The 26,849-nt window shown below is 37.9% G+C and overlaps 1 protein-coding gene across 5 annotated transcripts in view; it reads right to left on the bottom strand.

Moving 5' to 3' along the window:
- Nucleotides 1-26,849, bottom strand: part of LOC121449723 (ligand-dependent nuclear receptor-interacting factor 1-like) — a 58,117-nt gene that overhangs the window by 10,297 nt on the left and 20,971 nt on the right. Inside the window, exon 1 of one of the 5 annotated variants that reach the window (XM_041654379.1) lies at nucleotides 3,161-3,479. The exons of 2 other annotated variants lie outside the window; for them this stretch is intronic. In XM_041654379.1, coding sequence (XP_041510313.1) covers nucleotides 3,161-3,228 — 68 coding nt within the window. In that variant the 5' untranslated portion in view covers nucleotides 3,229-3,479. Of the gene's footprint in view, nucleotides 1-2,512; nucleotides 2,664-3,160; nucleotides 3,480-26,849 lie in introns of those variants that run through there. 2 more of the 5 variants (XM_041654415.1, XM_041654386.1) reach the window with 2 other exon arrangements.

Genomic DNA, 26,849 nt, shown 5'->3' on the forward strand with positions numbered 1-26,849 from the left:
GTTTTACTATTTTAATATGGACATTCATCAATCATGTATTAGAAATGGAATGATGAACACCATGGAGACTAATGAGCATTTTATAGTTTTGAAAATAATGATTTTTCAGCTGTTAGGAGACCATTTTCCTTCTTATTTATTTGTAAAAATATATAAAAACCTAATACTACCATACAAAAATAAATACTATGCAATATTTATGAAATAATATGGTCATATAACTCTAATCTTAAAAGTCAAGGAAGACATATATTGTCATTAATATTTTACAGCTAAAAAAATACAAGTGCTTAAAATATTTTTAATATCTCACACAGAATTACATGTTTTCTGTAAGCAGTCTCATCCATATTTTGTATGATTTGAGAATAATAAAAAATCTCATCATGCAATAATTCAATTGCATAAACAAGTAGATCTATGACAGAGTACAGTTAGCTTACATGGTGTTTATTTCTCTTCGCGGTCTAATCAAAAGTTGTAAAGATAAATCTTCACAACAAAAGACCTCAACCAGCATTTTCTTTCCAGGAGCATCAAACCACATTCTGAGAGAAGTAATTTTAAAAGGGCATGTGTATGTTTGTCTTATCTAATTCCAAATATTAGAAAAATGGCAGAGTATCTTGCAAAAAACAGCAATCTGATGATCAGGTCTGCCGATTTTCCATCCAACTTTTTAAAGATCTAACCCATATTCTCTACCACCTAATCCAGGCCCTCACTATTTCTCAAAAGCTACCTGAAATATAACCCTTACTCCAAACCAGTACTGTCATTAGTTAGCCAAACTACACACCTAACTGCATCAATCCTAGTCTGAAAACTTTCTGACCAATCAATGTCTAAAAGATGAAGTCATTACCAGACTGAAACAACCCTTAGGAGCTATCATCTCACCTCTGTTATACAGTGAGTAATTACGGTCTCAGTGCAAGCCTGAATAAATTAAATGGATACTATGCCACAAATACCCAGACTTTGCTCTATACTTGTAAGACTGAATTTCCTAATTTTGTGACTGATTAAATCAGATAAATTAAATAATAAAGATCTTTTATGACAATACTGAATTTTCATTAAGAGAATAGTAACTCAAAGAAAGTCCATCTACAGAAGAGAAAATCCTAACAATTTTACAAAGAGAAAGTGCCCCCCTCTCTAAGTATGTATGTCTTCCAATAGCACAAAGGAAGTGATATTAATCAAATTATTTACATAATTACATTTCAACATCAGGCATGCTGTTACGAAAATGAAATAAAATCAAACATGTAACTAGTAAGGAAAGTGTCATACACCTCAGAAAATCACCTGGTGGTAAATGTCCCTAATATGTTATGATAATATCAGACAATTTAAAGAAATAAAAGCATGTAAGTATCACAAAGCACCGACACATAAACCAATGAATGAATGCAAAATGACTTATGTAAATAATTAAAACATAATTGAGTTTAAAATATTTTTCAGAGTTCAAAATTTGCCAAAATGATTAGAAACTGTTTTAAAAGGGAACCAAAGTGCACAATAAAAAACTTACGATTCACTTAATCTTACTTCTGGAACTGAAAACGAATACAACGTTGAAACACCTGCTCAACATTCTATGGTACATCAGATATAAATATGCAGGCACAAAAATGTAGGAAAAATTAGCTATTAAAAAGTAGTTCTACCTTTGCCTCTGTTTCGATACAATCTGTTTCCGAATTTCCACAAAACACAAACGTCCTTTGTACCAAAGCGCTATCTCTAGTGATGCGCGATATAAGGGTTCTTATATCAACAGCTCACTATTTACTCTTAATGACTTCTGTTTTTACACCAGCCCAAGAGCAACTTCCTACAGATTCAGCTACTGGGAAGGCGGAGGCGGGATGATCTCTTGTTTTTTCAACCCAGAGGTTTAGAAATTCAGTCTTTAAAAAAGTCATCACTTTTCACTGCAATTAGGGTTTGTATCTACTTGTAACTAAAAGAAACCTACCTCGGGCTGAAAACGGAACACAAAAGTTATATTCTTATCATAGTAGCAAATATTAAGATAATCCTTTATGTCTTTCTTAGACTAATTCTTGTTTCTTCCTTTTTTACTAAAATATTCTTAGGTGCTATTATTTTGATCAGAAAATGGTACATTAGTCTCATAACTACTAATGAACAAGCTGCAAGGAACGCCAGACAACCTATTTTTCTTCACTAGCAAGTCCCTTTCATTTTTAAGAGTTTTGCTCTTAAATTTCAAGCTGTTCATCTACCTTCTACAGATTTACTAATCTTTGCTTCTCACCGTGCTTCCCATGAACCACGGAATTCATAAATTAAAACATTTCCCCTAAATGAACAGTTTGCTGTTCTTGCCATTATTTCACCTGGATTAACACAAACTTAAAAAGTTACTGGTGGATCTGCTTTTTAACCAGAGAAGACTGTGGCAGGCCGTAATACTAACACTAAGGTAGCCCAGGCTGGATTGAGGACAGCCTCCATTACTTAGAGAGTTTCCTACCTAGCCAGAGTCGCGGTGACAGTGTAATCAGCCAACTGTCCCTAGTGGAGACAACCAATGAGATGCTCTCTCTCCCTTCACACCCGTTTCCAGCGCGCTGCCTGGAAAAGCTGACTTAACGTTCAAAGTTTTCACTTTTCTCCGTCTTAGTTGAACATTTCAAACTCTACAGTCCCTTCTTCGTGAACATATTTTTTTCCCCTAAATACATTAACAATCTATTTCACTCGAAGGTCCAGCACCCCGGGGCTGCACTTGCTAATCCACGATGTGCGTTTCGTTGCCTGGATTTGAGATTCTTGCAGAAGCGTTCTGAAAACCGGGAGCGACGCCATGTTGCTTTTCTTCCGTGGGCATCTACTCTGTCCGCCTATGAAATTCAAGCCGCTGGCGTCCTGCGCGCCGGAGTCCGAGGGAGGCTAAGTGCGTCACGATCGGCGGGCGTTTTACGTTTCCGTGAGAGCACTGTGCGCCCGTGGCTCTCGAGCGCCAGGGTGAGGGCAGTGCGCTTGCTCGTTCGCTCGCCCGCCCGCTCGTCCGCTCGGACGGCCGGGCCCCGCAGCTACCGCCGCTGCCCGGGTGAGCATCGGCCCACGCGGCCGTTTAAGATACACGGGGCGGCGGGAAGGGCTGGGAACTGGTACTTACCAATGCGAACCCGAGCCTGAATTTTCCTCGGCGGCTTTCAGAAAGGCGCTCTGGAGAATATTAGACATTTTAGACGGGGTGAGTGGGAGGGGACGGGGCAGTGAGCAGTGTGGGGGACGCGGTCCGCAACCAGGCGCGAGCCACAGAGAGCGTGGGGACCCCGCAGCCACGGAGGGGCGTGCCGCGGGCGGAAAGGTACGTGAGACGGCGGCGCCCGAGAGGGAGCTTTCCTGTCTCCCGAGGGAAGTGGCCGTGGAAGCCGGAAGACGCGACCTCACCCTCCTAGATTCAGGCAGGTTCAGGCGAGTCTTGGAGCCACGTGACGAGCCCGGGCCAGTCGCGGAGGACGCGGGGGGGCGTGACATCACCGGCACCGCCCCCTAGTCCTGCCGACGTCCGGTAGACAGCCGGGGCCCCGCGCTGGGGACCACGCCCACCTCTGCCAGCGGCCACGACGAGCAAATCTCTAAGCCCCGCCTGACTCCGACGTCACACACGGTTACTAAGGCGAATGGATCGCGGCGGCCCCGCCCCTGTGACGGGGTCCAATCGTCAGCGAAGGTTGATGTCTCTTCTTCCGGATCAAATGAGGAATCAAAAGAGAAAGTTTTCTCCCCGCCTACGCGAAATAAAACATATCCGGGGTCAGTCGTAAACTGCACGCGCTTGTGCGTGCGTGTGCCTTTGCACGCCAAAGGCAGCAGGTCGTCGTCCTTGGCGCGTGCTTCAGTAGACGTGGGCGGGCCTTTGGTAGTTACCACAAATTGTTGAGAACCTTTGTGCTCCTGTGGCTAGAATTTATTTTCTCACTTTTTTTTTGGAGTATCTTTTGTTTTTCTTTCTGTTTTGCCTCTTGAAGTTTTGCCTCTAAATTAATTGATTAGCCATTTCCTCCACGCTCACACTCATGCCTCATTTAAAGCTGTATCTTATTGTCATGGATTCTTCAAGTCTCTGTATGTTTAATTCCAGGCGATACACTTGGAACAGCTTGTTTAAATTGACAGAGAACAGTTCTCAGACATCTTTAGAATCTTACAATTTGGCGACTATTGTACAGTTACTCGGAATTCCACTCAGTAATGGGTAGAAGAAATTCTTGTCCAATTAGGTGTGGAATGTTGTGAAAGTGGTTTCGAAGATACAGTTGTATTTGGTATACACAATCTTGTACACTCAACTATTCAAACGGAGGATGCTGACAAGGTAGACAATTTCAAGGTTCACATGGTTATTTTAAAATGGAATTACTTCCCAGGCTTAGTGACACAGGAGGATGTGGAGTTTAAGGTCATCCTTTGCTACTCAGCAAGTAGAAGGCCAGGATGTACTACAGGAAAACATGTCTCACAAAGAAAGAAAAAGAAAAAAGAGAGAGAGAGAGAGACAGAGAGGGAGGAAGGAAGGAAGGAAGGAAGAGAGGGTTTACTCAGTTCCCTAATTGCTAAATGTAGTAGATATTTAAGAACTTCATGCCTTGATATGTTAACAAAACGTGGTATTTTCTGATATCTGAATAACACATTTATTTTTCAATAAAATACCTCCAATACTAAAGACTAAAGGGAAGGTGGGCAGTCCTTAATGCTCTTTTGCTTTTGACCATCTTTTATTTATGAAATCAAACTTTGAAAAACTTGCCCTTTGCCACGCATAGTGGTGCATGCTTTTTTTTTTTCTCCAACACTCAGAAAAAAGGCAGGTAGGTCTCAGAATCTGAGGTCAGCATGGGCTTAGCCAGGTCTACACAATGAGACCCTATTATTTTTTTAAAGGGTGTGGGAGCTGTGTTTGCTTGTTTGCTTGCTATCTTACCAACTGCGGTTCATCGGTTACATTCTCTAGTCTGGCTTTTCAGAGTCATCACTACTGCACCTACAAGACTAACTGTCATAGGTTTGGGCTATCTGGACTTCGGAAGGCAGGAAATTTCTGTGAAAAAACAGGGAGAAATTTGTCAGAGAAAGGGGGAGAAAAGGAGGGAGGGAGGGATACCAAAAAAATGCCAAAAAAAAGGTGTTATCTCAGTCTAAATCTAAAATAGTCTTGAAAGTTTTTGCCATGGAGAAAGTAGGCATGAGGCTTTATGCCCCATGATAACCAGTTACTGCACCTATACAGTGACCAAAAGAAAAATGGGGTTTCATACCCATGTGTAAGAAGAAATTCTTTAGGCAAGGGGCTGATTGTGGAGGCATGTCTACTGGCGAGAGTACAAGCAGCTGGAATAAAAAAGACTGTGATCACATCTGAGGAAAATTCTGGGAGCTGGATCGCAGCATCCCATGCTCATTAAACAACTCATGCAACTGTTTGTTGCAATTAATGTTGTATGTTTCACACTTAATATCTTTAGTCAGCAATTCTATTATTTATTCTTTCACTCGATGCCTTGGCAATGTACTTGAATGTGTTTCTTCCTACCTTTTGATCTCCTCAGTGTGCTTGGAAGGTCCAATCCTGCATTCATTAAATAAGTGAGTTCTCATTCCCTCCTCCTCTTATTTTCTCAAACTGTTTCTCTACAGCTGATTATATTCGTGCCTGTCATTTTAATTACTACCTCTAACCTATTATTACACTACAAAACATGTACATAATAACCTGTTCCAGACATTGCTAAGTGCTTTATAAATAGACACTCATTTTCTTCTAAAAGCTAGTAAAAATATTATACAGAAATGAATAAACTAACCGTAGACCAGGCAAATAACTCTCTGAAAGCAACAAAGATTATGATTAGTGGGGCTAAGTTCTAAATTCAGTTGCTTGCCAGAAGATTCTATGTATCTTGCTCCTAACTCACATGTATCTCTATCTTCAGTTTTTACTTCTCATCAGATTTGTGTATACCTGTATTTTCATAAGCATTCTTGTGAGCTATTATTATAAAATCACCTTAAAAAATATGTTCAAAATCAAACAGTTTTACTACATTTTTCATTTTAGTTTTATAAGATAGCAGAAGTCATTGAAAGACAGTGAAATCAAAAAGAATAATAGATCATATTTTAAAAAAGGACACATCCTTCTGCTTCATTCAGGAAACACACCTCCAAGAAACTCACCTTAACATCAAAGATAGATATCATCTCAAGGTAGAAAAAATGGAGAAAGAGATTCCAAGGGAACTGACACAAGAAGCAAGCTGGTGTAGCCATTTTAATACCTGACAAAATAGACTTTATACCAAAGCTGATTAGAAGAGATGGGGAAGGATACTACATAGTCATCCAAGGAATAATCCACCAAGATAATATTGTAATTGTAAACAATTATGCAGCAAAACAAGGGCACACAAGTTCATAACAGAAATACCACTATAGCTAAAATCATATATTTGCCCTCACACAGTGATAGTGTGAAGCTAACTGCCGGAAGGCCAGCTCCCAACTTGGACAGAGACTCCCTACTAGATCAGAGGTCATACCAGCTGTCAGAAACCCAGGCCACAAAGGCTAGAAAACCAAAGAGTAAACAGAAACCACAGAACAATGCACCCATTCAACAAAGACAAATTCTAAATGAGGAATTAGAGCTAAACATCACAAACCCAGATCCTTATATTCCAATACAGGGATGCAATCAACAAGAGACAAGGCAATATGGCACCACCAGAGCTTAGTTACCCTATGACAGTGAGACCTGACTATTCCAATACAGCTGAAGCACAAGAAAAAAACATTAAAATCAACTTTATGAAGATGATAGAGGTTCTTAAAGAAGAAACACTCCCTTAAAGAAATCAAGGAAAAGACAACCAAAAACTTGGAGAAAATCAATAAATCTCTTAAAGAATACCAAGAAAACCAAGACGGGAAAAAACAAGCAAAGCAATTGGTTCAAGACCTGAAAACAGAAATAGAAGAAATTAAATATAAACTGAGGAAATTCAGGAAATGGCCAATCTGGGTAAATCTGCGTAAGTGGACAGAAACTACAATACAAGCATCACCATCAGAATACAAGAAATGGAAGAAAGAATCTTAGACATTGAAGATATGATATGATTGAAGAAATAGATTTATAGAAGGAATAGATTCATTGGTCAAAGAAAATGTTAAATCTAATACTCTTAACATAAACACCCAGTAAATACGGGACAGCATGAAAAGACCAAACCTAAGAACATTAACAACAGGAATAGAAGAAGGAGAAGAATCCCAGCTCAAAAAACTCAGAAAATATACTGAAAGAAATCATAGAAGAAAATTTCCCTAACCAAAAGAAGGACATCCCCATAAAAGTAGAGGAAGCTTAGACAACACCAAATAGATTGGATAAAAAAAGAAATTCCCCGAGTCAGATAATAATCAAAACACTAAACGTACAGAACAAAGAAAGAATATTAAAAGCTGCAAGTTCTGATAGGCAGACCTATCAGAATTACACTCAATTTCTCAATGGAGATTCTAAAAGTCAGAAGAGTGTGGACAGATGTCTTTCAGTCTTCAAGAGGTCACGGATGCCAACCCAGACTACTATACCCACCAAAATGATAAATAATCATAGATGAAGAAAACCAGATATTTCATGACAAAGTCAAATTTAAATAATATATAAACACAAATCCAGCTCTACAGAAGGTACAAGAAGGAAAACTCCAACCCAAGGAAGTAAACTACACCCATAAAACCACAAGCAATAGATAATCTCCCACTAGCAAAACCCAAACAAGAAAACACACACACACACACCACCACCACCACCACCACCACCATCACCAAAAATTAATGGGAATTAACAATCACCAGTTATTATTTGATGTGGGAGAGTCTTCTGTTTTAAGGTGATTTCATTGGTTAATAAAGAGACTGCCTTGGCCTTTGATAGGACAGAAAATTAGGTAGTCGGAGTAAACAGAATAGAATGCTGGGAAGAAGGGAAGTTAGGCAATCGCCATGCCTCTCCCATCTGGTCAGACACGATGAAGCTCCAGCCCAAGATGTACGTACACTAGAATCTTCCTGGTAATACACCACCTCGTGGTGCTACACAGATTACTAAATATGGGTTAAGCAAGATATGAGAGTTAGCCAAGACGAGGCTAGATATAATGGGCCAGGCAGTGTTTATATGAATACAGTTTATGTGTTGTTATTTCGGGACATAAGCTAGCCAGGTGGCTGGGAGATGGGTGGCAAGAAGCGGCCCACTGCTCCTTCTACAATTATTATTTATCAGTACCAAATGGACTCGATTCAGCAATAAAAAGACACAGGCTAACAGAATGGATATAAAAAAAGGATCCATCCTTCTGCTGCATACAAAAAACACCTCAACATCAAAGACAAACATTACCTCAGAGTAAAGAGCTGGGAAAAGATTTTCCAATCAAATAAATCGAACAAAGAAGCTGGAATAGGTATCCTAAAATGCTACAAAAATAGATTTCCAAGCAAAATTAATCAAAAGTGATAAGAAAGAAATTTCATACTCATTAAAGGAAAACTTTACTAGGATGAAATTTCAATTCTGAACATCTATTGCTACCCCAAAGATTATTTTATTCAAGTCTATTTAACTTTGTAAATACAAGTAGCTGCAAGATGACATAAGATCTATTTATCCTGTATTTTGTATTGCATTTTTCCCTGGATCATACTAGATAATTGCTTGGTGTCCAGGGAACTTACTCTCAGCAGTTGGTACTATGTGTATCCTGAGGCTTTCCCCTATTCTATGTATGCATGCCTTACTCTCCTTTCCAGAAAACTGAGAAACATGGTCAATGTTCCAAATGTTATTTTCCCAGGATTAGAAGTTAAAGTTAGAAATTCCATATAAATGATGTAAGAAATATTAGCCCCCTGTAGAATCTTAAGAGAAAAAAAAACCGAGAAATGATAATTTTCAGGGAGAATTATAACTGTTGCATGTATGACTGACAAAATAAAACTAAAAACTGCCCAACAAATCACCAATATAATGAGAGAGAGAAAAGAGCCTGCAAGCTGCATGAACTTTGCAAATTCATATACTGTCCCATAGACTACTGATCCTTACCAAGTGAGGGTCTGTTTTCACAGGTGCTTTGCCCTGAGGAAACCTGCTGAACAGGTAGTCAAATGTTGATCCCAGACTAGGGGTTGCATGACTCCCAACAATATGGGAAAACATATGACCTAAGATAGGTAAAACAATCTTGTACACTAAAAGAACTTCTGGAGGTACCACCATTCCTGATTTAAGTTCTACTAGAGAGCTATAGTAATGAAAAATCTTAAGGTATATGTATAAAAACAGACAAGTGGATCAACAGAATCGAATAGAAGACCTAGACATAAATCCACACATTTAGTGACACCTGATTTTTGACAAAGAAGCCAAAATTATTGATTGGGGAAAAAAAAGAGAAAGCACCTTCAATAAATGGTGATAGTCTAACTGGATGGAGGTTGGCATGTGGAAGAATGCAAATAGATCCATATCTGTTACTGTGTACAAAACTCAAGACCAATTGGATCAAAGATCTCAACATAAAACAAGATAAACTGAATCTGACAGATGAGAAAGTGGAGAATAGCCTTGACTGCATTGGCACAGAAGGCAACATCCTGAACAGAACACCAATAGCTAAGGCACCAAGATCAACAATTTATAAATGTGAACTCAAGAAACTGAAAAACTTCTGTAAGGAAAAGAACACCATCAAAAGGACAAAACAGCAGGCTACAGAATGGGAAAACATCTTCAACAACTCCAAATTGGACAGAGAGCTAATCTGTAAAATATATAAAGAACTTAAGAAACAGGGCATCAATAAACCAAATAATCCAATTTAAAAAATGGGGTACAGATCTAAACAAAGAATTCTCAACAGAAGAGTCTTAAATGGAAGAGAAACACTTAAAGAAATGTTTATATCCTTAACCATCAGGAAAATACAAATCAAAATAACTTTGAGATTCCATCTTACATCCGTCAGAATGGATAAGATCAAAATCACAAGTGACAGCTCATACTGATGAGGATGTGCAGCAAGGGGAATATTCCTTCCCTTCTGGTTGTTGTGGTTTGAAAGAAAATGGTCCCCAAAGGGTGCTATACTAATGGGAGGCACCCTTGCTGGAGTATGTATGGTCTTGTTGGAGTAAGCATGTCACTGTGGAGACAGGCTTTGACATCTCCTATATGCCCTGCCTAGAAAGACAGTTCACTTCTTGTTACATTTAGATTAAGATATATCTAGCACCATGCCTGCCTGCATGGTGCCATGTCCCACCATGATGATCAAGGATTAAACCTATGAAAATGTAAGCCACCCCAATAAATGTTTTTTTTCTTTTTAAAGAGTTGACATGGTCATGGTGTCTTCACAGCAATGAAACCATAACTGGTGGGAGTCCAAATTTGTACAACCCCTTTGGAAATCAATATGAGAGTTTCTCAGAAAATTGGGAATCAAGCTAACTCAAGACCCAATTATACCATTCCTGGACATATACCCAAAGGATGCTCCACCATACCATGAGGACACTTGCTCAACTACGTTCATAGCAGATTTACGAGTAATAGCAAGAAAGTGGAACAACTTTGATGTCCATCCACCAAAGAATGGACAAAGAAAACATGGTACGCCGGGTGCTGGTGGCGCATACCTTTAATCCCAGCACTCAGGAGGCAGAGGCAGGCGGATCTCTATGAGTTCGTGGCCAACCTGGTCTACAAGAGCTAGTTCCAGGACAGGCTCCAAAGCTACAGAGAAACCCTGTCTTGGAAAAAACAAAACAAAACAAAACAAACAAAAAAAACAGAAAGAAAAATAAGAAAATATGGTACATTTATACAATGGAGTATAACTCAGCTATTAAAAACAAGGCCATTGAAGTAGGTGGGCTGTTTGTTCATTCCTGGATGCCCATAATTGAAATAATCATGCAGAAACTATATTAATTAAATCACTGGTTGGCCAGTCACTTAAGTGTACTGCTTGCTAGCTTTCACATCCAGAATTAACCCATTTCCATAATTTTATATTTACCTTAAAGCTTGTGGCCTACTGGCAAGGTTCTAGCTGGCAGTTCACATCTTTCCCCTCTGGCAGCTACATGGTGTCTCCCTGACTCTGCCTTTTTTTCTGTCTCTCTATATATATCTCTTCCAGCCTGGCTATATTCTGTTAAGCCATTGGCAGAAAGCAGCTTCTTTATTCATTAACCAATAAGAGCAACACATATACAGGACTTCCCATGCCAGGACATCATGAAAATTTTTGGCAAATGGATGGAACTATAAAATATCATTCTGAGTTGAGGTAAACCAGACCTAGAAAGACAAACATAGCATGGACTCACTTATAAGTGGATATTAATGTTAAACTAAATGATAACCATGCGACTATCCACAGACCCAGAGAAGTGATGTAATAAGAGATAAAAATTAATAAAATTAGGGACAAAAATTGTGACATCACAATAGACACCAAGAAAGTACAGAGAATCATAAGGAAATATTTAAAAAGTCTGCACAACACTAGATTTAAGTAAGATAAGCAATATAAACAGATGTATAATTCATAGTGAAATAGATTCGATAATTAAAAGTCTTCCAACCAAGAAAAGCTCAGGGACGGGTAGATTTAGAACAGAATTCTACCAGAGTTTTAAAGTACAATTAACACAAACACTTCCCAAAGTATTCTGCAAAGCAGAAAGAGAAGAAACATTGTATAATTCTTATAAGACCACAAAAACATACATACATTCGAATACATAAACCATATAAAGATTACACAAAAAAGAATTATAGACCACCTTACATTGTGAACATACATGCAAAATAATGCAATGCTTGCAAACCAAATACAAGAACACATCAAAAAGATCATCATCCCAGAACGCAGCAATGATTCAACAAAAATAAACCAATAATTGTAAACTGCCATATAAACAGACAAAAAGACAAAAACCACGTGATCATCTCATTAGATTCAGAAAAAGTCTTTGACAAAAAAACCCAACCAACCAACCAACCAACCAAACACCCATTCAGAATAAAAATCCTTGCAAGACTAGGGATATAAGAACAAAATGAGGTCTTCCATTCTCTTTATACCTATTCAATATATAGTACTTCGTGTTAGCTAGAGAAATAAGACATCTGAAGGATATCAAGTGGGATATAAATAAGAAAGGAGGAAGTCAAGGTATCTGTATTTGAAGTGTTGATTATGTATGTATTTGAAGTATGATTATGTACAATAATAACCCTAAAAACTCCACCCAGAAATTTCTACAGCTGATAACCACTTTAAGCAAAGTAGCAGGACACAAAATTAATACTTAAAAATCAATGGCCCTCCTACATACAAATAACAAATAGGCTAAGAACGAAATCAAAAAATGTATATTTCACAATAGCTCAAAAAATTGTGGAGTAACTCTAGCCAAGTACACAACAGACCTGTAAATAAAAACCCTTAAGGCATTTGGGAAGATGGAACACTCCTCCACAGTCATGGCTCAGTAGGATTAATATAGTGAAAATGGCCAAGGAGATGCCCCCCGCTTGTTCCTTGGGCCGCAGAGGAGAGGGTGCCTGAACTGGCCTTATCCTATAGCTACACTGATGAATATCTTACATATCACCATAGAACCTTCATCTGGTGATGGATGGAGATAGAAATAGAGACCCATATTGGAGCACTGGACTGAGCTCCCAAGGTCCAAATGAGGAGCAGAAGGAGGGAGAACATGAGCAAGGAAGTCAGGACCGCGAGGGGTGTGTCACCCACTGAGATGGTGGGACAGATCTAATGGGAGATCACCAAGGCCAGTTGGACTGGAACTGATGGAGCATGTGATCAAACCAGACTCTCTGAATGTGGCTGACGGTGGAGGCTGACTGAGAAGCCAAGGCCAGTGGCGCTGGGTTTTGATTCTACTGAATGGACGGGCTTTGTGGGAGCCTAGTCTATTTGGATGCTCACCTTCCTGGACCTGGGGGGGAGCGGAGAGGACCTTAAACTTCCTATAGGGCAGGGAACCTTGACTGCTCCTTGGACTGGAGAGGGAGAGGGAGGGGGAGAGGGGAGAGGGAAAGAAAGTGGAGGAGGGGAGGAGGTGGAAATTTTCAACAAAAAATAATAATTTCCCCAACAAAGTATAGATTCATAAAAAATAAATTCAACACAAAATTCCAAAATAATTCTTCATAAAAATTGAAAGGACAATTTTAGATTCATATGAAACCATAAATAAACCAGGATAGCTAAAACAATTCTGAATATCAAAAGAACTGCTGAAGGTATCACCATACCTGGTCTCAAATTGTACTTTAGAACATGGTGTTTGCAGAAAAACAGAGACGTTGATCAACAGAATTAGTGAAGACCCAGACACAAGTTCACAAGTATTTAAGTACCTTTTTTTAAAAAATAAAAAAGCCAGAAACATATAATGGAAAAAAGACAGTATCTTCAAGAAATAATATTGGTCATACTTAATGGCTCCATGCAGAACAGTGCAAATAGATCCATACTTATCACCCTGCACACAAAATGATCAAGGACCTTAACACATGGCCAGGTAAACCAAAACTGATAAAAGAGAAAGTGGGGAATAGTCTTTTTTGACACTAATTGCAACAGAAAAGGACTTTGTGAACACAACATTGATAGCACAGGCACTAATTAGCAAATAAGACCACATGAAACTGAAAAGTTTCTGTATGACAAAGGACACCATCATTTTGATTAAGTGAGAGGCTACAGAATGTAAAAGATTTTTTTTAACTAACTACACATTTGATAGAGGGCTATTATAAAAATATATAAAGAACTTACAAAATAAGACATCAAAAAAAAAACAACCAAATAACCCAATTAAAAATGGGACGCAAATGTAAAGAATTCACAAAAGAAGAAACTCAAATGGCTGAGAAGCACTTAAATGTTTTATATTGTAAGTAATCAGGGATGCAAATGAAAACTCCTTTGAAATTTCATCTTATACCAGTCAGAATGATCAAGATTTTTTTTTAATAAAAAAAGGACCTTTCATCTCATGCTGGCAAAGATGTGGAGCAAGGAGAAGACACATCCATTGCTGGTGGGAATACAATTTTTACAAGATCACACATACCCAAAGGACACTTCATCACACTGTAGAAACACATGCTCAACCGTGTTTAGCGATGTTCTATATTTTACTAGATAGAAATTGAAAACCATCTAGATGTCTGTCAATGGATGAACTGATGATGAAAATGTACATTTACACAATGAAATATTATTGAGCTGTTTAAACAACAAAATGATGAAATTCTCAGGTAAATGGATGGTGCTAGAAAAAAAAATCATTCCTGTGTTAGGCAACCCAGATCCAAAAAAGCAAATATGATATGTATTTACTTATATGTGGATGTTAGCTCTTAAGCCTTTGGGAAACAAACTATAATCTTTAGAATGATCAAGGTTAGCTTTAGAACAAAGGACTAGTAAGATGGATGGATTTCCCTAAGAATAGAAAATGGAATAAATACAAGTTTATGAATGGACATAAACTATGATCCAGGGGGGCTGTATCATAAGGATCAAATATGGAGAGGGAGTGAAGAAATTGAAGAAAGTTGAAGTATGGGGAGGGACAATTAAACCTAAGAGCCATTTAAAGGTACAGATTAACATTAATCCATAATAGTAAGTGATCTTAATACCCCAGTTTCTCCAAAAGACAGGTCATCCAGAAAAAAGAACAGAAACATCATTATTATTTGATGTCATATATGAAATAAACAACAGATATTTGCAGAATAAGCCATTCAAACACCAAATAGAACACATATTGCACTCATCAGCAAATGGAAGCTTTTCTAAAAGACCACATTCTAGGACACAAAAGAAATCTTTAAGAATTAAAAGAAGATGGAAATAACTCCTGTATTCCATCTGACCAAAATGTAATGAAACTTAAAACTGACAGAACAAAAACTCTATTAAATACACAAATTCATGATTTACTGAATGATGAATTGATAAAAGAATAAATTAATAAAGAAATAAAAATTTCCTTGAAGTAAATGGAAATCAAAAGACAATACAACAATACTTCTGAAACATGGAGAAAATAGTCCAGTGACAGAAGTTTCTAGCTCTAAACTAAAAATCTAGATTTAGCCTACACTAAAAAATCAGAAAGAGGACAAATAAATAACACAAGTAAAAAATTTAAAGAATAAGAACAAACCAAATTCTAGTCCAATAGATGTCAAGATATAATAAAAATCTCAGCAAAAAGCAAGGAAATAGAATAAAGAAAACAATATAAAGAAGTGACAAATTTAATACCTGGTACTTTGAGAAAGTAAATATGATTTACAGATCCTTATTCTTACTAATCAAAATAAAGGGAGGACCCACATTAACAGAATCAAAAGAAAAGGGAAAACATTAGAACACCAAAAAAACTCAGACTATTATAATAAAGTACTTTAAGAATCTGTATTCAATTAAATTGGAAAACTTTAAAAAATGAATAATTTCTAGAATAATGCAAATTACAAAAATTAAAGCAAGAAGATATAAACAATATAAACAGACCCATAACAAATGAGAAGATTGAAATAGTAATAAAAAGCCTTCCAGCTCAAAAAATGTCCAATCCAGAGCCAGATGGATTTACAACAGAACTCTACTAGACTTTCTAAGAAGAGCTACATCCAATTCTTCTAAAACTACTTTTTAAAAGGTAGAAAAAGAATGAACACTCCTAAATTCTTTCTGTAATGCCTCTATGACTCTAATAGTAAAACCAGGTAAAGATTCAACAATACAAACAAAACCATAGGCCAATATCTCAGATGAATATCCAATAAAAATATTCAGTAAAATACTTGAAAACAGAATACATGCATATATTACAATGACCAAGTTGACTTTACCTCTGAAATACAAAAATGGTTCAATTTAAGAAAGTCAATAAAAGTAATAAGCTATATAAATTGACCTAAACAGAAAAATTGCATGATCATCTCAATATATGTAGAAAAATCTTTGACAAAATCCAAATGGCTTCATGATAACTATCCTAAAGAAAGTAATAATAGAGGAACATATCTCAACATAATAAAAGCAATATTTGAGAAACCAGTAGCCAAGGCCATCCTAAATGGAGGAAAACATGAAGCAATTCCACTGAAGCCAGGAATGACAGAGAGTTGTTCATTATCGCTATTTCTTTTCCACGGAAATACTAGAGGCAAGAGAAGGAAACAGAATGGATACAAATAAGGAAAGAAGTTAAATCAACCTTTTTTTGAAGATGACATGATATTATACATTAAAGATCCCCAAAAGTCTATTAGAAAATTTTAGAAGTGATAATCAAGTTCAGCAATGTGGGGAGATACAGAATCAACTTGAATCAAGCAGTAGCTTCTTTATAAACAAACACAGAGATGATAATCATAGATATGCTTCAATTTACAATAGTCTGAAAGAATACAAAATATTTAGAATAAACCTAACCACAGAAGTGAAGGACTTCGAAAATGAAAACTAAACCTCTGAAGTAAGAAAGACACTAGAAAATGGAAAGACCTCTCTTGTTCATGAGCTGATAGAATACTGTAAAAATAACCATTTTACTAAACCTTTTCCATATTCAATGCAATCATGATCAAAATCCCCATCTTCATTCTTTACAGAAATAGAAAACAAAAATTATCTGAAAATTCATATAGACACAGAAAAGACTCAACATAGCTAAACAGTTTGGTACAAAAAGAACAATGTGGCTGTGAGATATATTACAGAGCTACAGTAATAAAAACAATATGGTATTGACATAAAACAAACACGTAGACTGTTTTAATTTACAAAAATGACATGTGAAAGAAAGATGCCATGAGACAAAGCTCATATGGAAAGTTTTTTTTTTTTAATTGGGGGAAGAGGAATATGGGAAAGGGGGAGGTGAGGGAGGAGACCAGCCTCTGGTGGTAGAAGCGGCAGAAGAGAAGAGAGAAGAGGAGAGGAGAGGAGAGGAGAGGAGAGGAGAGGAGAGGAGAGAAGAGAAGAGAAGAGAAGAGAAGAGGAGAGAAGAGAGAAAGAGACATACAGAGAGAAAGAAAGAGAAAGAGAAGGGAGGTTGACTAAGGGCCACCCTTTATAAGGGAACATAAAAAGGGAAAGGGGAGAGGGAAAATCAGCTTCTGGGGACCAGAAAAGCATACGAGAAGAAAAGGAGAGAGAGAGAGAGAGAGAGAGAGAGAGAGAGAGAGAGAGAGAGAGGAGGTGGGCAGGACTCTTTTAGCAGGGAACAGCGAATGTGCACAGGGGGCGCTCTTAGTGGCTGCAGCTGAGGATGTATCCTGTCAGAACTGCAAGGGCAGGCCAGTGCAGATGCCTGAATACTAACACATACCAACTACAAAATTAAAGACCCAAACATGTAACTTCAGCCATTAAATATTTGACAAAGATGACAAAAACATAAGCTTGAGTTAAGAAAGTATCTTCAATATATGGAGCTGGGAAATTGGATGTCCAAATACAGACAAATGAAATTAGGCACTTACTGTCACTTTCCACAAAAACTAACTCAAATGGATCAAAGAGCCACACATGAAACCTGACACACTGAAACTGCTAGAAGAAAAAGAAAGGCAGTGTTCCACAAGATACAGGTATAGGAAAGGACTTTCTGAATACGATTTCATTTGCCAAAGAATTAAGGTCAATAACTGACAAGTAAAACTAAAAGTTTTTTGTACCACAAAAAAACCCCAACCGGGTGAAGAATAAGCCGATAAAATGGGAGAATGTCTTTGTTAGCTATACATCTAACAGAGGATTAATACCCAGAATATGTAAATAACTCAAAAGCAGAGATTAAAATAAATGACTCTCTCAAAAATGTACTTGGTACCTTGAAAAGAGAGTTTACAAAAGTAAAAATTGCTTAAGAAAAATATCACCCCTCAAAAAAATGTTCAGCATCTTTAGCAATTAGGGAAACACAAGTTAAAAGAGCTTTAAAGTTTCATTTTAACTCAGTCATAATGTCCGAGGGAGTCGGATAAGAACGTCCCTCTTAGGCTTATACATCTGAATACTTAGTAATCACAGAATGGCACTATCTGAGGATAAGAAAGATTATTAGACAGTCTAATTGGTGAAAGTGTGCCCTTTTAGAAGGAGAAAGTGTATCACTGGGGGTGGGCTTTGCGGTTTCAAAAGTTCATGCCAGACTCAGGTTCTCCTTTCTTCCCCTTCCCCAAGTCCCCCACACACACACACACCTTTCTCTCTCATACCTTTCTCTGCCTACAGATCTGAATAAACCTATCAGCTATTGCCAAGCACCGTGCATGTTGCCATGTTCCATACCATGATAATAGATTAAACCGCTGAAAATGCAAGCAAGACCACAACTGAATGCTTTCTAAGAGCTGCCGTGGTCAGTGTCTCTTCACAGGAATTGTACTAAGACAGAAGTTAATACTAGGAGTAGGGTGCTTTTGTGACAGGCCTGACCATGTTGTTGTTCAGAGGTAATAGGAAGACTTTGGAAATTTGGTGTAGAAAATCAATTAGACATCCCCAGCCCATCAATTGGATCCTGAAAGCTACAAGTCCCACTCTGCCTCCAAACCCTCCTATTCCCCCACCGCTGTGACCTCAGAGGAACTCTGAAGCACAGGCTGTGATTGCACAGAGTGGACCAAGAGGTGAGTAATCACCCACGCAACTGGAAACCCTACTCTCTGAGGCAGGGAAAGAGTGGAAGCACAAGCAAGTGCATGCAAACTCACAATGAATAATCAAAATTGTCAGAAAAGAAAAACCCAACCTGTCAGCAGACCAAAACACAGAAACTAATGATGCATGCTCCTAGCCAATCACAACATGCCAGCAGCAACTGCAAGTTTCAAAAGGACCAACCAAAAATGAGAAATATTCCTGCAGCAGCTTTATTTTCCTAACTCCATAAAAGCCCCATTTTTTTTTTTTTTACAATAAAGAGTCTTTACATTGGAATGTTTAGGAGTCTATGTCATTGCCTCTGCATCTTCTCATTCCTGCGCCCCTGGGAAATGGGGATCTCACAACAGGCAGCAGCAAGCCAGCAACTACAACTGACACCCAACATGGATGGACCTTTTCTTTTGCTCGCTTTTTGAATCCTCATTACCCTCTTTTGGGCATTTTTCTTTATTTCTTACTGCCCTTACTGCTGTCCACATCCTGACTCTCCGCTGACATCTTGAGTTTGCCCCCTTTAGCTGTTTTGGTTGACCCCTATTTTCATTTTCTAAGATCTTGGTGAGTTAGGGCTTTCTTTCCTATCCCTATGTTTTCTTTTCTTTCTCCTGTTTGTTTTCCTGATTAGGAACTCTCCATTGTAACTTGGTTTGTCTCCACATGAGGGCTGACCACCCGGGAGGTAGAACCTTTTCACCCAGAGACACAATGTGAGCACACGGCCAGGGCCTAACAAACTGCAGAAATCCCTCAATATAAGCAGCACACTCGGTTAGCTAACACTGCTTTCCCTTTCCCTTCAGTCCTTGTCCTCACAGGACAGGGAGCCTTGTGGCCTGAGAGCAACTGATGATTTTTGCCTGGGGCCACTCTCCAGGATTATTTGAAGGCTCTCTTGCTTTATGGGGAGTTCTGATTACTCTTCAGAGTATAGACTGTGGGACAGCCCTTCTTAGTATCTCTTCTCAACTAATCCAGTTATGTGACCATTTATTAAAGACCATTAGGGTGGTGGCTGGTCTCTCAATTCACAGAAAGGCTTTGGTTGGTTGATTGTGGTTGAATACCCTTTCCCTTCTGGGATAGGAATGCTCCCCTCAGAGGAGCTTGAGCCTGGAGCTGAGCATGGGGACTAAGGTGCAGTTGTTGCTGCTTACTCTGTGTCATTGGCTGCTTTCTCCTTGCTGCCCCTCCTCACAGGCTCCTCCTGGGGCCCATCATGAATGGTACTCCTTCCCTGGAGGATAGGACCTTCCCTTCTGTTGATGGAGATTTCTGTCCTACCAGGTCCCATATCCGTTTAGTTTCAAATAAACACACAGAGGCCTACATTAATTATAAACTGACGGGCCTATTAGCTCAGGCTTCTTACTAGTTCTTATAACATATAAGCCCATAATTCTTGTCTATGTTAGCTATGTGGCTTGGTACCTTTATCAGCAAGGCAGTCACAACTTCTTTGCTCTGTGTCTGGCTTCCTCTCTGTCTGGGTGATGACTGCAGACTGCATATTTCCTCTTCTCAGAATTCTCCTGTTCTCATTGCCCCACCTCTACTTCCTGCCTGGTTGCCCTGCCTATACTTCCTGTCTGGCTACTGACCAATCAGCATTTTATTAAACAAGTACAAGAAACAAATCTTTACAGAGTAAAACCATTGTCCCACAGCAAGGAAGCTAACTACACCCACAAAAATACGAGCAACAGATTACCTAACACCAGTGAGCCCCAAAGAAGGGGCACACAAACACTACCACCAAAAATAACAAAAATTAATTATCACAGGTCATTAATATCTCTTAATTTCAATGGACTCAACTCACCTATAAAAAGACACAGAATAAGAGAATGGATATCAAAGCAGGATTCATCCTTCTACTGTATACAATAAACACACCTCAACCTCAAAGACAGACATTATCTCAGAGTAAAGGGTTGGGAAAAGGGTTAAGAAACAAGTGGGTGTGGCTTCCTAATATCTAACAAAATTGCTTTCAAACTAAAATTAATCAGAAGAGATGGAGAAGGACACTTCAAACTCATCACAGGAAAAATCCATCAAGATGAAGCCTCAATCCTGAACATCTAAGCCCCAAATACAAGAGCACCTACATATGTAAAAGAAACATTACTAAAGTTTAAACCATAATCAAACCCCACAGACTAATAGTAGGAGACTTTAACACCCCAAATCTCCACAATGGTCAGGCCAATCCTACAGAAACTTAAAAGAGAAATGAGACAATTAACAGATAACATAACTCAAATGGACTTAACAGATATCTATAGAACATTCCCCCCCAACACAAAAGAATATACCTTTTACACAGCAACTCATGGAACCTTCTTTAAAATTGACCACATACTTGAAAACAAAGCAAAACTCAACAGATACAAAAACAATTGGCGTAAGCCCCTATATCTTATCAGATCACCATGGTTTAAAGTTAGAATTCAATGACAACACTAACTCATGCAGAAACAAACTACAAACTCATGGAAATTAAACAATGCTCAACTCAATCACCCCTAGGTCAAGGAAGAAATACAGAAAGAAATTAAAGACTTCCTATAATTCAACAAAAATGAAGGCACAACATACCCAAACTTATGGGACACAATGAAAGCAGTGCTAAGAGGAAAGTTCACAGCACTAAATGCCTACATAAAGAAAGTAGAGAGTCTCACTCTAGCAACTTAACAGCACACCTGAAAGCTCTAGAACAAAAAGAATCAGACTCATCCAGGAGTAGCAGATGACAATAAATAATCTAATTGAGAACTGAAATGAATGAAATAGAAACAAAGAAAACAAATCAGAGAATCAATGAAACAAAGACTTAGTGTTTTGAGAAAATCAACAAGATAGACAAACTCTTACCTAAACTAATCAAAAAGCATAGGGAGAACATCCAAGTTAACAAAATCAGAAATGAAAAGGGTGTCATAACAGCAAACAAGGAGGAAATCCAGAGAATCATTATGTCATGCTACAATGTCCTGTACTCCACAAAATTAGAAAACGTAAAAGAAATAGACATTTTTCTGGATAGGTACCATATACCAAATTAAATCAAGACCAGGTGGACAATATAAATAGACCTATAACCCCTAAAGAAATAGAAGATGTCATCAAAAGCCTCCCAACCAAAAAAGGTACAGGGCTGGATGGTTTCAGTGCAGAATTCTATCAGAACTTCAAAACAGAACTGATACCTATACTTTTCAAGTTGTTTCACATAATAGAAACAGAAGGAATATTGTCAAACTCTTTTTATGAGGCTACAGTTTCCCTGATATCAAAATCAAACAAAGACTTAACTAAGAAGGAGAATTACAGACTAATCTCCCTCATGAACATTGATGCAAAAATACTCAATAAAATACTAGCAAGCCAAATCTAAGAACACATTAAAAAAATCATCCACAATTATCAGGTTGGCTTCATCCATCCCAGAGACGCAAGGAAGGTTCAACATATGAAAACCTATCAGTGTAATCTGTAATGGGAAGCCTCCTTCAGCCAATGGCCTTTAAGAAGCTGGACTAGGTTGGGGCATGACTTAGGGTATCAAAAAGCCTCAGTTCTGCCCAGTTCGCTCTCTTCTCCTCGTGAGCCACACCTGGATGTCAGATCTCATTCCTATTTCCTCACTGTGATCCATGAGTTCCCTTCTAATAAAGAAAAGCCTTAGAATACTCTACTTGGAGTTATATCTTTCGTTAAATATATCTATATTAATAATGTTTAAGTCTTCCACAATGAACAGTAGATTTTCCTGCAGTAATCTTTGAAGTTTCCAGGAAGAAAATGAGGCCCCATTAACAATGATTTCACCTGGTTGATATGACATTATGATGCTGAAAGCATTACTATAAGACTGGTTTTGGGTACCAGCTGCTTGAGACGGTTCCAATTTGGTTAGCTAAAATGGTGCATCTTCTTAAAACGTTCTGGCCAGAACTCCAAATAAAATCTTCAAAAAAAAAAAAAACCAACCCTATCGACTACTCAGAGACCATTTGCAATTCTACAAGACAGTAATCTTGAAACTTAACAATCATTTTAATTTAACTGGGCACTTTAGAAAGAACATCACCCCCATGGCAGCTGGAAGCAATTTTTAAAAATGATGTCTTTGCTTCCAACAAAGTTTGTCATCAGGGTTAGGGACATCACTTAGGGGTTGCTCATTACTTGTATAAGGTTGGGGGTTGAGGTGGAAATTATGTAAGCCCAGAGATCTCCTTCAAAAAAAAAAAAAGAAAAGAATAGAGAAAGTTGAATGGGACAATAGGTAGTTAGTGTGAGCTTACTCACACTGATAATAATAATAGTGAATAAGAGAATAAATTCTTGTGAGCTATTATTTATAGGCAATTTACATTGGTATAGATTCTCGTATATTGATACAAGTTCAAATTATATTTTTTATAATGAATATGCCCCTATTTCTCTTTACATTATTTGTATACCTATGGAAAGTTATTGTCAGATTGTATGCATGCATGTTTCTACCTCTGTTAAGACATTTTTTGTATATTGATACAATTTTAGGATATATTTATCATATTGCATTATACATTCTACCTCTGATCAAGATACTTGTATGTTGTTTGTATTTTGAGGTTATTGTCCTCAATTGCTGCACAGTTGTTTAAAGATTGTTTAATATTCTAATATAAAGTCTTAGTCTTTAAATTATATAGGTATTAAGCATTATAGGTTAATAATCATTCATGTTTGTTATATTTATAATTAGACTATTCATGTTCTTTAGATACATAGAGATTATATAGATAGGTAATCTTCAATCACTTCAAAGAACTGTAGAACATGGAATTTAAATAACTTAGGGTTCCGTTGATGTGAGACAAAATTGCACCTGGCAGCACCGGTCTATTCCCAAGAGAATGTTGGGTACTGAAGACATTCTACTTGGAGCTTGTTTTCTTCTTGGCACAACCGGCCTTTGGGCAAGAAACTGCCCATGCTATGAGCACTGACAAAGTGCACGGTATCCAGACTTGACAAGCAGGATACCCCCCCCCTCCACCGCCAAAAAAGACTGCTAAATCTTGCCAAGACAGGGTAATATGGTTTTGAAAATTTTTTCTTGCCTTTGAAAATGGTCTGTCAGTTACTCTGGGCCTTAGTCAAAGGTTGCAAATCCTAGGTAGGCAGTTGTCTCTGTCAACTACTGCACATTTTGGAAGCTGCTTGATTGCTCTTCCCACCTACTCAAGTAATATTATCTCCCTTCTCAGGCCTTCAGTAGGGCTAAAGATTAGATAGTCATAGTTACCTTCCTCTTATGATCTAACCAAGCCATTTCTAAAGAAGACTTAGACTCCTTAGAATAGAATGGTTATTAAAACATTTAACATACGTTCCTTGCTTAATATTTTTATGCTGATTGTAATTCTTATTTTTATATTTGATAACTGTTCTTGGTGTATATAGTTTTGTTTTGGGTTTGGAAGTCTCTTATTTACACAAGAGAGGGATGTGATGGGGAACCTCCTTCAGCCAATGGCCTTTAAGGGGCTGGACCAGGTTGGAGCATGACTTAGGGTCCTACCTAGTTAGTTCACTCTCTTCTCCTCGAGAACCACACCTGGATGTCAGACCTCATTCCTATTTCCTTGCTGTGATCTGTGAGTTCCCCTTTAATAATTAAGAAAATCCTTAGAATACCCTATTTGGTGTTATCTTGAGATTATTTGACTCATGTTCCCCCATTTGACACGATCTTCATTAATCCAACATATAAATAAACTAAAAGGGAAGAACCATATGATCATTTCATTAGATGCTGAAAAAGCATTTGACAAAATCCAACACCCCTTCATGATAAAGGTCTTGGAGAGATCAGGGATACAAGGAACACACCTAAACATAATAATAAGCAATATGCAGCAAGCTGACAGCCAACATCAAATTAAATTGTGAGAAACTCAAAGGTATTCCACTAAAATCATGAACAAGACAAAGGGCTGTCCACTCTCTCCATATCTATTTAATGTAGTTCTTATTCTAGCTAGAGCGATAAGACAACGAAAGAGGATCAGAGGGATACAAATTGGAAAGGGAGAAGTCAAACTTTTGCTATTTGCAGATAATATTACAGTATACATAAGTGACCCAAAAACTCTACCAGGGAACTTTTATAGCTGATAAATACCGTCAGTAATATGGCAGGATACAAGATAATCTCAAAAGGAGGAGGAGGAGGAGGAGGAGGAGGAGGAGGAGGAGGAGGAGGAGGAGGAAGAGGAAGAGGAAGAGGAAGAAGAAGAAGAAGAAGAAGAAGAAGAAGAAGAGTATTTCTCCTATATAAAATGATAAAGAAGCTGAAAAAGAAATAAGAATATTTTGGGGTAATACTAACCAAACAAGTGAAAGACCTGTTTGCCAAAAACTTTAAGCCTTTGAAGAAAGAAATTGAAAAAGATACCAGAAAATGTAAAGATCTCCCATGTCCTTAGGTAGGTAGGATCAACATAACAAAAATGGCAATCCTACCAATAGTAGTTTCTAGATTCACTTACAATCCCCATCAAAATCCCAACACAATTATTCACACACATTGAAAAAACAATAATCAGCTCCATACAAAAACACAAAAAAATCCATGATAGCCAAAACAATCCTGTACAATAAAGGAACTTCCAGAGGCATCATATCCCTTGACAGCAAGTTCTCTTAGAGAACTACAGTAGTGAAAACAGTCTGGTATTGTAATAACAGACAGGTTAACCAATGGAACCGAACTAAAGAGAAGGATATTAATCCACACACATATGAACACTGTAGGCCCATATTTCGGTATTTTTTACAAAGAATCTAAAATTATACAATGGTAAAAAGAAAGCATCTTCAACAAATGGTGCTGGCATAACTGGTTGTCAATATGTGTAAGAATTAATTGATCCATATCTATCCCCATGGATAAAACTCAAGTCCAAATGGATTAAAGACCTCAATATAATTCTGTCCACACTCAACCTGATAGAAGAGAAAGTGGGAAGTAGCCTTCAATGTAAGGACACAGAAGAACCATTCCTAAATATAACACCAGTAGCACAGACCTGAGAGCAACAATAAATAAATGGGACCTCCTGAAACTGAGAAGCTCCTGTAAAGCAAAGAAAACAGTCAGTGAGACAAAAAGGCAGCCTACTAACTGGGAAAAGATCTTCATCAACCCCATATCAGAGGACTGAACTCAAAAATATATAAAGAACTCAAGAAATTAGATATCAAAATACCAAATAATCCAATTTAAAATGGGGGTATAAATCTAAACAGAAAATTCTCAACAGAAGAATCTCAAATGGCTCAAAGGCACTTAAGGAAATTTTCATCATCCTTAGCCATCAGGGAAATTCAAATCAAAACAACACTGAGATACCAATCTTACACCTGTCAGAATAGCTAAGATCAAAAAGACCAATAATAGCTTATGCTAGAGAGGATGTGGATTAAGGGGAACATTCTTCCATCACGGGTGGGAATGCAAACTTGTACAACCACTCAGGAAATCAGTATGGTGGTTTCTCAGAATATTGGGAATCAACCTACATCTGAACAGAGCTAGGTAGGGAAAGCTAAACTGAATACTGGAAGAAAGAAGGTGGAGCCAGGGAGATGCCATGTAGCTCCGCTGGACACAGATGCTGGAACTTTACCCAGTAAGACGCAGTCTCGTGGTGATACACAGATTAATGGAGATGGGTTAATTTTAGATAGAGTTAGCCAGAATTACACTTAGGCTATTGGCTAAATAGTATTGCAAATAATATGGTTTCTTGTGATTGTTTTGGGTCTGAGCACCCAGAAACAAACAAGCAGCCTCTTTACAACAACCTGGGTTGACAATATTCCCTCCAAAAGCCAGGTATCATCTAACAATACGGGGTATTGTTAACCACCTATGAAATAAAGATAAAAACATATAATACACAAATGTCTGTGTATAAA

Source organism: Microtus oregoni, unplaced genomic scaffold (genome assembly GCF_018167655.1).
Source record: "Microtus oregoni isolate MIOR12 unplaced genomic scaffold, Mior012 000000F_ref0000247, whole genome shotgun sequence".
NCBI lineage: Eukaryota > Metazoa > Chordata > Mammalia > Rodentia > Cricetidae > Microtus > Microtus oregoni.